This window comes from Carassius carassius, chromosome 34 (genome assembly GCF_963082965.1).
Source record: "Carassius carassius chromosome 34, fCarCar2.1, whole genome shotgun sequence".
NCBI lineage: Eukaryota > Metazoa > Chordata > Actinopteri > Cypriniformes > Cyprinidae > Carassius > Carassius carassius.
This window is the reverse complement of record NC_081788.1, coordinates 11,052,478-11,067,273: the sequence shown is the minus strand read 5'-3', so window position 1 is coordinate 11,067,273 and position 14,796 is coordinate 11,052,478. Positions and strand designations below refer to the sequence as shown.

Genomic DNA, 14,796 nt, shown 5'->3' with positions numbered 1-14,796 from the left:
TCTAAACATATTTGGAGAAATTTAGCATTACATCACTTGCTCCCCAAAGGATCCTCTGCAGCGAATGGGTGCCGTCAGAATGAGAGTTCAAACAGCTGATAAAAACATCACAATAATCCACAAGTAGTCCACACAACTCCAATCTGTTAATTCATGTAAAGTGAAGTTTTAACTTGAAACCTTTGGCTCCTGGCTAAAATACCAGGCCATAATCCATGATAACGCTTCCTCCAGTTGAATTTCTTGATGAATCTGTTCCTTACAAACATGTTTTTCACTACACAAGATGTTAACTGATTGACTGGAGTTGTTTATTGTTTATTTGTTTATGTTTATTTGTCAGATTTGTATCCTTTGTGACTGTCCTCTTTATGTACATTTCTAAATAGCATGTGTTGCTATGGAATTTAGAATGTTTCTGCATGTATGACATCATAAGCGTTCTTTGACTCTGAAGTGACATTTCTAAAGAATGATAAAAATATTCACTTTTTATATTTTGAAGGCCACAACTCACTGTCTCTACTAAATGGCTTTTGTATTTCTTTTTGGCTGGCTTTTGTTTCTGGGTTCGTGTCCCAGTGTGTGGTCATGTCTGCAGTGTGACCAGGTGGTTCGTTATGTGCATGAAGACTTCCTGTCCTCTGTTAAAGACATCACTGTCCGTGATCAGATCCAACTGAAGCAAATCATTGAGCATGCTTATGTCAACTATCGGGACACCAGCAGACTGTTTCATGGAGTCATAGGTACTGCAGTTATATAATCAGGAGTAGCTGGGAGATACTGTTATTCAGATCTGTAATTTTTTTTTTAAGATGTAGTAGAAATTATAGTGTATAGAGCACATTCTCTCAACAGTTGATTTTATGGATAGTAATCTTTTGTTTTTTCTTGTTTAGTTATCTTTACTGTTATGCTAATAGACACTAATATATGCTGGATTTTTCATTAAAGTATTAATTAAAAGGGGTCATTATACTACTACTGAAAAAATACAATACCTAACTTCCCCAGGCTAGGGATATTATATTGTGTAACTAAAACTGTCATTTTCTATAATCTGAAATAAAACTATCATCTGAAATAAAAATGAATAAAACACACACATATATAATCAACTAATAAAATTGACAAAAAGACATAATAAAAAATATATAAAATTAACAACAATAACAAATTGATGATTTTGCTATTTTAAAAAAAAGAAGAAAAAAAAAGAAGAAAAAAAAGAAAAAAGAAACCTGGAAAAATGATTGTGTGCAAGACTGGCCAATTTTTTATGTCTTCCAATCATATTTCTAAATGATGATGTGTAATGCTATTTGATGTTTGCTTTAGATCCTACCACACTCTATCGTGCTCAGACAGAATATCAGAGTGAATTCAAGAGGCACTGGAAAGAAGACAGGACAGGTGAACGCTTTTGGATGCAGACTATACACTCTTTCACCTTTTAAGACAAAAAAAAATGTCTAGTCTTTTTATTTTAGACCAAAAACATAAAAATGTTTAGATACTTTACATCTGAAACCATTTAAATCTAATGCTGTGTAGTTTTTGTTTAGATTCTATTCAGTGGGATATGATTAATATTGTGGAGAAAGGAAAGAGAATCCTTCGGAAACATTTGGAGGTTTTTGTTGCCCAAGGTAGGCGGGTGGACATACAGTTTTTACAGCAATAACTGGTCAGAACATCTGATTCTCACTAATTATCTTATTAGCATATCTTATTAATTATCTTTTTTGTTATTACTTGTTTTCATAGGTCTGTGTCCAAATAAATGTGGTAAGTACAAATTCCGGATTCCGATATTTCTCTATAATATTGTTCTGAATATATTAACAGTCAAGATTTGTAGACACATATTCTTTCTTTAGTACACTGAAAAGATATTGGTGTAGAAATGAATTATTCTCCATAAATGCTTGTAAATTTTGACATATGAGTATACAAAGAAACAGCAAGTAACGTAATAAATGAAATGTGAAATGGTTGAGTATACAGAGTATGAGTATGATGATGTGTATTTTATAACTCGCTGAAGGAGTGTGATTGAATACAGATGCTTGTGTGTTAAGGGCTATTGTATCAAAGAGTGATGAACTGCACTTCCTGTCAGTATGGGCTCTATACGTGTTTGTCAGCCACGCCGCCTCTACACTGTGGAGGTGAGAAAACGCCACCGGATACACACACCAGGATGATTTTAGCTGACTATATTAACACATCACACTCTTTTGTCCTTCTCTCTTCTTTGTATTCTCTCTCTCTTTCTCTCTGTTTCTATTAGAGCATCATCTCGAGGCAGATGAAGGAGAGGAGGTGGTGCTGGACTGTTTCCTGCCCTGGCACGCTCTTATAGTCGGACAGACCGAGTACCATTACTCCTGGCATCCCGGAAAGAATGTACATGCACACAGACACGCAAACACATCTGCTGTTTTCAAAGAATCCAACAAAAAATTATAAAAAAAAAAAAAAAAAAAAAAAAAATATATATATATATATATATATATATATATATATATATATATATATATATATATATATATATATATATATATTAGATATGTACTCATTACAATAATATACTTTAAAAGAATATACTTAAGTGTGTACTCAATGTAATGTTTGCAGAAACTTTGTTGTGTGTTATTTGAAAATGAATGAAAATGAATTTCAGTTTAAATTTATTTATGAATATTTATTTATTTTATTTAAGAGTACCTTTTGACCCATTTACGTAGGATGTAAGTGCATCTTCATAACTAATTTCATAATTTTGTTGTCTTTAAAATTTGGTTAAAGTGTACTGCATCATTTACTGACAAGTGTTTTATTTACAATATATTAACTTTAAATGTAATTATGAATAACACTGCAGTTAAAATTATAATCAAGCACTTTACATGGGTTTTAGTTTTTGAGTCAACCCATCATAATAAGAGTAGCTACTTCTTTAAAGTATGACAAAAGGTTATTAAAATGATGATTTAAAATGTACTTTAAGGTGAAACTTTTAATTTGACATTATTACAAAGCGCACTTTTTAGAAGTGTACTTAAGTTTGTTAAGAAACAGTTGATAAGCTACAGTTTTAAATACACTTGATCTTTCCAGAGATCCACAGACCAGATAACACTGACTTTAATTTGAATCTAATTACGAAATTGTACTAAAACACAGACTTTTTTTTATTCATTGCAAGCTTTCACAAGACGGGGAGTATGAAGTGCTGGTGGTGACAGAGGAGTCTAAAATAGTTCTCAATCAGCTGAAAGTCAATGAGGAAGGCACGTACCGCTGCCTCCTACAGGATCAAAAGGGGTCTGCAATGTCCCGCATGTATTTCAAACTGAAAGGTAAGTGATGTTTATTAAAAGTAATAACTCAATGAGGTCTAGTCTAGATTTGTCCTCCTCTCATCTGTCTCTCTTTCCCTCAGTCAACCCACTGCCATCTTCAACCCCTAGACTGATGGTGACATTTCCGTCCCTGCCCTCGGGTTATGATGCCACACTTCACAGCCTTCAGAGGAGCAGTTTTATCATTATACTGAGTTTACTGACTATACTCAGCATCACAGGCAGCCTTGTCATCATAGTGAACCTCAGGTATGTCATAACAGGCTGGTTAGATGCACAGCAGCGAACCTATTAAAATGGGACTTTTTAATATAATTTGAATAACAACAAAATAGCAAATGGGCCAAAATAAAGATAAGAAAGGACAGAATGAGTAATTCGATTATCAAGCTGTTATTGACCAGAGAGGACTTGTGGGTGTTACCTGGATTTGGTTCACAAAACACATTTATTAAAAAAAAAAAAGAAAAAAGAAAAAAAGAAAATGTGGATGTGGATGTGTTTTATTGATAATGTTTATTGGATGCTTTGCATATTTTGTGTTACTATTACTGTATATATAGTAACAGTAATATATTTCAGTCGAATTTCACTTCATTCAAGCTTCCATTAAGTTGTATTTTTTTTTTCTAACACCCTAAAACTCACTAAAACTTAAACTAAATTATAATTTTAATTTAAACTGAATATAAAGGCTTATTTAAAATATCAGTGCTTGTAATTAATAGCACAATAACACAACTATCAATAATAGTGTACCTTGTTTAAACATATTCTGGAGAATTCCAGTGTGTGTTTTGTTGTCTTGCAGACTACAGATACTTTAAGTAACATACTTTACAACATGTATATTCATGTAAGATACTTTTTTTGTAAGATACATTACAACATATATGTTAAAAGATGCTGCAAGGAAATTAAAAAAAAAATCTATATATAAAGTTGTATGTATGAGCTGAGCTGCAGGGAATTCGAGAATGGAGGGGAGGAGAGAATGACAGTGGGTGATCTGTGATGGCACCCTGCTGAGAGACAGCATTAGGAAGGAAGTACTCTTTGTTTGCATCCATTTTGTCATGTTGCTTTGTGTCGCTCTGACAGAATGACCATGAAGCGGCAGGAGGACAGGAGAGACAGCAGGAGAGGAGGAGAGGAGGAGGAAGGGGAGGACATCGAGCTGATGAGAGTGACAGAATGAGGGATGTGATCCAAAGAGACACATGAATAAAAGACCACAGACACACAGAAGACTGATGAGTTCCAAATGTGTACATTTAAAAGATATATATATGTATATATGTTAAAATCATGTTAGGGTCAGAAATATTTTTATTTTTATGTAATACTTTTAAATATATTAAAGTAAAGACATATTGCATATAATGTGACACTGAGGAATGGCTGCTAAAAACTCAGCTTTGGGATGATTTGCATAAAACAGAAAATGGTTGTTTGAAATTATAACAATATTTCACAATCCACAAAACAAAACATCTAACTTTTAACGGTATTTATATGTTTATAATATCTTAATATTATTACGTCACTGGGGATTCTAGGGAAAGTCCTTTAAGTCATAAATACTAAAATATCTGACATATGCTGATATATCACAGCTGTATTCACAACTATACAGAACTCAAAACTCTCCCTCTCTTTCATTTATATATATATATATATATATATATATATATATATATATATATATATATATATATATATATATATATATAATGTATATATATATATACTGTATATATGAAACATTGATAGCAATTGTAAGTAAAAAAAAAAATTTAAGAAATGAATAGAAACTTCAATTGGCAATAGTTTAAACTGAAATTAGTGACATCGTTATTTTCCATGAAGTCATGTGACAAACGTAGGGACAAGCTCTGGAGGTAGATTTTCATGGGTAATTTATTTGGGGTTTATTTCAGTGGTTAATGTCATTTTCATTATTATCTGTCCACCAGTTCCTGTCATATGTTATTCAATTATACACTGAGTCACACACACAAACACACACACGTTTGTTTTTGTGAAAGGTGGGGACATCCCATAGGCGTAATGGTTTTTATATTGTACAAACTGTTTATTCTATGGCCCTTCAGCAACCCTACACCTAACCCTAACCCTCACAGGAAACTCATAAGCGTTTTGAAAAATGGGGACATTGGTTATCTCCTCATAAGTCACCCTCTCCTTGTAATACCTGTGTCATACCCATGTCATTATACAGAGTTGTGTCCTGATATGTCACACACACACACACACACACACACACACACACACACACACACACACACACACACACACACACACACACACACACACACACACACACACACAGTCACCCTATGTAAAATATATAAATTCACTAGTAATAAAAAAAGACACGTTTCAGAAGAATGAATGCCACGTTTTGGTTGTGCAGACACGTGGGAGAGAGCGAAAGATAAAGTGGGAGATGTTAATCTCTTGGATTACAATGATTTTCTAGAATTAATATTCCCCTGCCAACTGGTTAATCCTGGGGATTATTCGCTCTTCTGGCCAGAGGAGAGTACGCTGAAAACTCTCAAGCGCTTGTTTTCTTGTGAAGTTCCCCTTTGTTAATAAATGAGAGACTGTCAGACTTCCTGTTCAGTACGGCTTCATTACATCTGATTGAAGATGGGTCTGTTTTTCAGTTCTTTCAGTTACAGTATTGTGTTGTTCGGCGTGAACAGGTGGCTGAAGTCTCCTGTGCACTTTACAACATTTATCAGGAGTAACATTGCTCAAGTTAAGTCAATTTTATTTGTATAGCACTTTCCACAGTATTTCATTGTTTCACAGCAGCTTTGAAGAAAATCGCAATGTTAATGTTTATAATATCTTTATATTATCATGTCACTGGAGATTCTGGGGAAAGTCCTTTAAGTTGCAGGAAGTGATCCATTTTGAAAGCTCTGCTCAGTTGTGATTTTGATGCTTTCATCTATTGTTTATCTTCTTTCTGCATTTTCCTATTGTTTGACTGAGACGGGTGACATCACGGGAGGCAAGAAACACTGCCAGAGTAGACACAGGTCGAATAGTTGTTCCAAAACATTTTCTTTTTTTTCATTTGTTTTTCACGCTGTTACCTTCACTTTTTTATTCCTCAAGCTTTCTGGCATGACTTGTTTGATTGTTTTCTCTGGAACAGAATATAGAATACGAAATAGAACACTTATATAGAATAAGTAAAATTTTCACTGGATTACTCATCAATTTCATTTAGACAGAGACGTTTGATTAAACAAATATGGAGGGGACATCCCTCAAGCAAACATTATTTTAGCTACATACATCAAGACATAGTCAAGAGTATTAATATTAGGGATGTGTCAACATTCATGACTTCCAGAAATCATTTGATCCACAGTTAACAAAGGAAATAGTAAAATTAATTATTAATAATAATAATAATAAAAAATATGCATGTCTACACATCTGTTGCTGATTACCAGATGATTAAAGTATCAAATATTTACATTTAAATTGTTTTAATTATTTTTAAATGGAATTTATTATTATAATTTAAAATTAAATTATAATTTAAAATGTATTTAAATTATGAAAAATTAATGTATATGCCATTATTATCATATGTACAAAGATTCATCCAGGATATCTAGTCTTAAAAACAGTCGTCACAGTTTTGTATTATTGAATTATTTTCCGATAGTAAACGGGCCCTATTTTGTTGCTACGGCAATAAGGGACATTTCTATATCTTTTTCTCTGCCAAACAGGAAGTTGTGACATTACATGGCCCGTTACTCTAACCTCAGCCCACAGCACCATCCTCACAACAGTTTACGCACTCAGAATGAACACCCTCATCCTAACTCCCTCACAAAACCACATATTATTCAATGTTACACACACACACACACTGAATGCGACAGGTGTACATGCATATAGTGAAATAAACAGATGTGAATGGAAACAATGGAAAACATATCTCTTTTATATGTTATTTATCTAACACAAATAGTTCCAACTCATTCTGAGTTGCTTGTTTTTCAGTTTTTATAGACATATTACCTGAAGTAGCATCAAGAACTTGAGCAACAACATGGTATTTGACTTACTGCCATGGTAGGAAAATCCCATTTTGTGTAATTTATATACAGGCCAGGAGGCATGATTGTATTTATTTTATTTGAATATATTCATTTTTTTATTAATTGCACTAAATTAACACACTACACTTGTCAAAGCATGAACAGTTGGTCTCATTTCAAGTGGAGTGAGTCTTCACTAAATTCTCATTTAATGTGATGATGGTGTTGCAATACAAACCAGTTCTTTTACATGTAAAGACATGCGCTGAAATTCAGACTAATATCAGGCAAGTACGAACACAAAACCTCATATTCTTGAGCTTGACAGGAGGAGGAGTGTGGGATGGAAGTTGTGGGAGAAATTGTCGGGGAAAAAGACGGGGGAGAGACAGAGTGAATCAAGGGAAATTCAAGACTGAGGGAGTGAAGGAGAAAAGAGGAGGGAGCTGAACTCAGCTGCTCTTTATACACACATTCAGAGAAAGACAAACAGTGCATGGGAGGATCCTCCTCCTCTTCCTTTAACAACAGTGGTTTTAGTTTTGCTTTGCAATTTTAGTCTAAGTTGAACACCTACAAGTTTTTATTCTTAACCATCAACCGAAATTTTACAATATTTTGAAATACTGTGCAGAAATAATGTCAATCAATGCATTGATTCAAAAGGTTTCTCAACATTTTCTCACATTTCTCATGTTCTTTTTGGGATTTCAGAGAACTATTGTAACAGCTCAGTGAAAAATATAGCATGTTTTGATATATCAAGATATTTTTGATATATCATTGATATATCATAGGGCCGTCAAAAGCCAACCACCACCTCCTCGCGGCGTCGGCTGGAAACGAGGACCCCCGGGGACTCGGCTAACGGTGGCTCTGGTCCCAGCGACAGATGAGGCGACACATCGGCTGGGTCTCCTTGGTCGCATCAAATGGCAGCAGCAAACCAAGAAACCGATCAAGCTAGGGCGTTCCCCCTAGGTGACGTGCGTCATCTACGCCCGGATGGTGTGAAAAATGGACGAGGGCTACCTGCTCAAGGACGGGGCAGGCTAAAGAAGAGAGTCCACCGAATCCGATTAGCCACACTTAACATCGGAACCCTCACTGGCCGTAGCCATGAATTGGCTGATACTCTCAAGACCAGACGCATCGACATCGCGTGTATCCAAGAGACCAAGTGGAAAGGGAGCAAGGCAAGAGACATTGGAGAAGGCTACAAACTCATCTATCATGGTGTCACGTCGAGCCGAAATGGAGTTGGCGTGGTCGTCTGTCAACAACTACGAGACAGCATTGTCGAAGTCGAAAACATCTCTGACCGCCTAATCTCGATTAAGATTGTTTCCGGCCCAACCACCCTCAGAGTCATCTCATGCTATGCCCCTCAAGTCGGCTGCACCGAGCAAGAGAAGGATGAGTTTTGGGAAACCCTTGGTGCTCACCTACAGATAATCACCACAGACGAACACATCCTGGTCGGAGGAGACCTAAATGGCCATGTTGGCGAAGATCGTGGAGGATATGACCAAGTCCATGGAGGACAGGGGCTAGGTACACGCAACGACGAGGGAGCCCGCATCTTGGATTGCGCCGAAGCCCATGACCTCGTCGTCGTCAACACCTTCTTCAAAAAGAGATCGAGCCACCTGGCCACCTACACCAGTGGCGGCCACAGAACCCAGATTGACTACTGGATGATCCGACGCGGTGACCTGAAATTGGCGCTCGACGCCAAGGTGATCCCCTCAGAGAATATCGGCCCCCAACACCGGCCACTCGTCCTCGACTTCCAACTTAATCTGCAGCAACAACCCAGACCGAGAATCACTGGGCCTGAGCGGGTCAAGTGGTGGAAATTGAACAAACAAAAGCAGCAGCTTGAGATGGCCCTCCAAGCACTGGATATCAATTTCGACCAATCAGTTGAAAAAATCTGGGACGATTTCTCCTCCAGCATTCGTGATGCTGCCACCGGTGCCCTTGGCTCGACGAAGCCAGGACGGCGATTTATGGACAAGCAAGTCTGGTGGTGGAGTGAGGACGTCCAAGAGGCAATCAAGGCAAAGAAACTGGCGTTCATGACCTGGCACCGCACACGGCTGGATGATGATTTCCAACACTATCTGGCACTTAAATCAGCCGCAAAACGGGCAGTGGCCAAGGCGAAAGCCGTGCACTATGACGATCTATACGAGAGGCTAGGCACACCTGAGGGAGAAAAGATGATCTACCGCATTGCTAACTCCCGCCACCAAGCGACCCAAGCCATTGGTCGAGTCATGCACATCAAGAACGCCGATGGGCAAGCCCTGCGAGACCCGTGTGCTATACTCACCCGCTGGAGCGAGTACTTCGCAGCCATCTCAAATGAAGAGTTCCCGCATCCGCCTATCCACAGCCTGGATCCCACCCTTGGAACTGTACCGCCAGTCACCATCTCTGAAGTCACGAAGGCCGTGAAGAGGATGAAGAATGTCAAAGCCACCGGCCCAGACGACATTCCTGCTGAAGCCTGAAAGTTGATGGGGCACAGAGGAGCCGAGGTCCTTTCCACCTTATTCAACAAGATCATTATTGAGGGCAAAGTCCCACACGCTTGGACGATCAGTACCATGGTGCCGATCTGGAAGGGCAAGGGGGACGTTGCTGAATGTAAGAACTATCGGCCGATTCGACTCCTATCCCACTCCATGAAGATTTTTGAACGCATCCTGGACAGCCGCCTCCGCAGCATTATTAAAATCAGCCAAAATCAATGCGGCTTCGTCAAAGGACAAGGGACCACAGACGCCATCCACGCTGCCCGCCTACTGATGGAAAAACACCGGGAAAAGAACAAGCCAGTCCGCATCGTCTTTCTGGATCTGGAGAAGGCTTTCGACCGCGTTCCCCATGACCTCATCTGGGCCTCCCTCCGACGTCACCACCAACCCGAAACCTACATCAGCTGGTGCAACTCTTATACCAAGACGTCAGGAGCGTGGTTCGATGCACAGCTGGGATATCACCTCCTTTTAACATCAATGTAGGAGTCCACCAAGGATCGGCTCTTTCGCCCTTGCTTTTCATCACATGCATGGACACAGTGACACAGGACCTCCAGACGCCCCATCCATGGTCCTTACTCTATGCTCATGATGTGTTCCTTGCCGACAGGGAGCGGCAAGACCTCCAAGACCAAGGGCAGCAGTGGAAAGATCGCCTGGATGCAAATGGCTTGCGACTCAACCTCACAAAGACGGAGTACCTGGAGTGTGGCCCCCAGACTGATGGTAGCATTTGCATCGACGGAACGGATTTAAAGAAAGTTCAACACTTCAAGTATCTCGGATCAATACTCTCATCGAACGGTGACATCCTCCCAGATGTCCGCGCACGTGTGAGTGCCGCCTGGTCAAAGTGGCGCCAAGTCACGGGAGTGCTATACGATCGCCGAATGCCCATCCGCCTAAAGTCCAAAATCTATAAGATCATTGTACGCCCTGTAGCCCTGTATGGAGCTGAATGTTGGCCAGCGACTGCCAAACATGGCCAGCTTCTACACGCCATGGAAATGCATATGCTCCGCTGGTCACTCGGGCTGACAAGGCTAGACCACGTCATGAACATCGACGTCAGGAAGCGGATGGAAATAGCGCCGATTACGGAGAAGATGCTTGAGGCTCGTCTTCGCTGGTACGGCCATGTAACACGCAGCCATGAGAATTCAGTGGCGAAGACAGCTATGCGCCTTGACCCACCCGGTAACCGGCCACGTGGCCGCCCAAAGATGAGATGGATGGACCGGATCAAGCAAGATATGAAGGACGTGCAAGTCGCCCCGGAGGACACTACAGACCGGAATAAATGGAGAGCGGCCTGCCAAAAAGCGGACCCTGCACCTGCGCGGGACAAACGCTAGGACGAAGAAAGATTTGATATATCATTGATATATCATGATATATTAAGTTGATATATCATGATACAATATTTCTTAATCTTAATCTCAACATTTCTAATTGAGAAGCTATTATATCATTACTTGAGTTTGGGGTCTCGTGGAACCTGGAAAGCAATCAATACTAAAATTATTAAAAAGTGTAGATATACACTCCTGCCATCTGTTTATTTTAATTTCTTAGCTGATCATTAGTAGTTTATTTTTTATTTTTAGTTGTGTCAGTTTAGCTGAAACAGAATTAGTCAAATTGATACCAGTCACATGATAAACAAGATAGTTAAAGCATCGATAATATCTGCCACCTTTAATGAGGTCGGAGGAAAAATAAGACAAAGACTTAAATATCTAAATTAATATTATGAGATACACTTACACCACAGAAATTTTCTGACACCCCGCATATAAAAACATTCAAATCAATTGCAACAGAACATGAGAATTAAGAATATCCTCTCTTTTCAGCATGAGGCATAATGATTTTTATGTCATTTTAAGTCATGTTGGTTAGATTGACCACAAGGCTATTTTAGTCTGTATTCTTGTGATGTATCATATTTGATAGGCTGTATCAATCATAAATGAGGAAGCATCATTTCCATTTTCAGATATGTGACTCAGACACACGCACATCCTCACACATTTTAGTAGTAATGTTTGTTGTTGTCATTTCAAATTAATTAAAAGTGAGCTCAGACGTGGGGGACGTTCCACACTGTGCAGAAATAAATGTGGGTGAACTTTTTTTTATGTCTGTTTTATTACTGGCTATAAGTTTCTACCTTCAAGTTTTGGTTACTAGTTTCTGTACTTTTATTTGAATCTACATTTTATTCCTGGCTACAAGGTGCTGTACTTTCACAGTTATTTTTAAAGTAGTGGTCCTACAATTGATTACAATAAATGCTGACTTCATACTGTGACTGCAGTGTGAACAAAAGCAGGAAATGACTGTGGTCAAATAACTATCTGCATCTATGTTTTATTAATGACGTATATATTCACACATTAACTGCAGTTGTGTGATGTTAGACTTCCAAGCATGAATTAATTGCATTTTTATATATATATTTTTTTCTGACGTACGATTAAAATGATGTTTGTTGACTGCAGTAACCAATGTTAAGTTGCAGTCCCGGTTGATGAGTCAGACTAATAGTTCACCTGACTCAGCTCACCAAAAATCCCCAACCACCCATAAAGGTTTAAGTTCACCCAAAAATGAACATTTGCTCAAATTTACCATCAGGCCATTTCAACATGAGTTTGTTTGTTCATCGAAACACTTAAATTCAGCATTACATGATTTATTCACCAATGGATTCTCTGCAGTGAATGGGTGCCGTCAGATGATAAAAACACAATAGCCCACAAGTAATTCACATGACTCCAGTCCATCTAATTAATGTCTTGTTCTTCACTTCTGGCCAGTCAATAAACCATAATAATGCTTCATCAAGTCCATCCACACTGTTGTCCTCAATCCACAACATATTGCTAAATATAACTACACATAGTCAGAAGCAACGGTTTGAAGTTAAAAACATCAGTTATGATCAGACTTCATATCAATTACTTAAGTATCTGTGTTGTGATGAATTTGTCCTTAACCTGGAAGAACATAATGTGAGTCAGGTCATAAGGTACAAATTGCAAACATAAAAATGCAAATGAATAAACTTGTGTAATTTTTGCTACATAATAACCAACTGTGTTCTTGCTAGGAGAAACTGAATTCATTTGTAAAAAGGTCCAAGTTCCCAGCCAAAGTGAACACTAATGACATTACTTAAACTATTATCCCACACTGCAGCACAATATGACTATTATTTATTGTATTTACAACAGTTTCTCATGTAATGGCAGAAAATATCCTAGTCTGCATTGATTTGCCAAATTCTATATATATATATATATATATATATATATATATATATATATATATATAAACATTGCTATCTTGAATCTTGTAAAATTCTGGCAGTGTGTGATTAAAAAATTATTCCATAATATATTTTATATTGTAAAGGAGAATTCAAACATAGATAGATGAAGGTGTGGAGAGGTCAAAACAATGAATACCAAATACATTGCATTCAAAACTAATGATATTAGTCTGAAAAGCTGCAGAGAAAGGTGCAGAGCCAAAAAAGAGGGGAAAGTGCAGAGAAAGACAAATAAGATGTGATTGGGACAGAGAGATTGAGAATGCAACCTCAGATTACAGACTGCTGTTAAACATTATCCAGCCCCTTGGCCCATTTAATTCCAAACATAATCCTGCATTCAGAGTTCATGTTGTTTTTCCACTTTATACCACATGGCCTATTTCTCCATTGCACATTGTTCCATTCACAAGTACAAACCCTCCTTTATAGTGCTTCTGTGTGGACGTGTATGGAGAATGAGCTGGCTAGACACTGAGTCCTGGACAAGCACAATGAGGTGCATGCGTGGGAGGTTGTGCTTTTAAAATCATTTAAGCATCCAGAGAACAACCTGCTCCTTAATATCTGCAACTGTGCTGTTTGCTCTTAGGGGTTAAAAATAGATGTACATTTGAAATTGATCTGTTTGTCTTTGCGTTTGTCCAGTCACATATAGAATTGATTTTAGTGTAAACTTTTCAAAATTGTTAAATTAATAAGGAGCTAATTATATAGTATATTGTCTGCATATAATCCTAATAGTTTAGTTTGGTTTTGTGATTTTAAGATGAGTTGAATGGGTAAAAAATGTTTATCCACAGACATATATATATATATATATATACAGTGATGTGAAATACACATATCACACAAATATCACACAATACATAAGGTTGATGTCATGGTACATTTCCTAATCTTATGAGAGTTGCTTCTAATCAAAATTTCTATTTGAGAACCTCTTTTAAATATCACATTACTTATCTGGGGTCTCAGAGACACCAGATAGGCCTATTGCTAAATAAAACGACTAAAATTGTGATAAAAAATATTCTTATAATGTATGCTACACACTCCTGCTAAATATTATTTATATATTTTTTTTCTACTTTAATGTCTATAAAAACCTTGATCATATCTGCTGGGTTTTGACGAAGTCAGATGAAGAACGTATTACATATACAATTAAATGCATTGCAAATATGCTTACTGCATCTAATATATATCTGCTCTCTTAAGATTTTTGTGATCAAATCGACAAGAAATGTATAGGGTTCATTCCAACCAGACATCTACAGATGTCAGATTCAATCACATGATGTGAAATTTTCTATGTACTTTGGAATGCATTATGTTCAATAAAACAATAAAATAATAATATATTATTTTAATCTGACCACTGTTCTTTATTATTTTCTGAAGTTATTAGAAACTTGACAGATATCTTCATTTCTATTTTT

The 14,796-nt window shown here is 37.5% G+C and overlaps 1 protein-coding gene across 1 annotated transcript; it reads left to right on the top strand.

Annotated features, from left to right (window-relative positions):
- Positions 1–342: 342 nt before the first annotated feature.
- On the top strand, positions 343–4,621 carry LOC132115140 (izumo sperm-egg fusion protein 1-like). The gene is made up of 9 exons (XM_059523541.1): positions 343–749; positions 1,342–1,416; positions 1,569–1,652; positions 1,771–1,791; positions 2,085–2,174; positions 2,297–2,412; positions 3,215–3,368; positions 3,452–3,620; positions 4,473–4,621. The coding sequence occupies exons 1-9, from the start codon at positions 530–532 to the stop codon at positions 4,567–4,569; spliced, it is 1,026 nt and encodes a 341-aa protein (XP_059379524.1). The 5' UTR covers positions 343–529; the 3' UTR covers positions 4,570–4,621.
- Positions 4,622–14,796: the final 10,175 nt, after the last annotated feature.

What these genes read in the sequence shown, in the direction of transcription:
- LOC132115140 (XM_059523541.1), top strand. Translation starts at nt 530, where the DNA reads ATGGCTTTTGTATTTCTTTTTGGCTGGCTTTTGTTTCTGGGTTCGTGT. An exon ending in GCCGCCTCTACACTGTGGAG is followed by an intron (nt 2,175 to 2,296) that starts GTGAGAAAACGC and finishes TGTTTCTATTAG; the next exon opens with AGCATCATCTCGAGGCAGAT. An exon ending in CCTGGCATCCCGGAAAGAAT is followed by an intron (nt 2,413 to 3,214) that starts GTACATGCACAC and finishes ATTCATTGCAAG; the next exon opens with CTTTCACAAGACGGGGAGTA.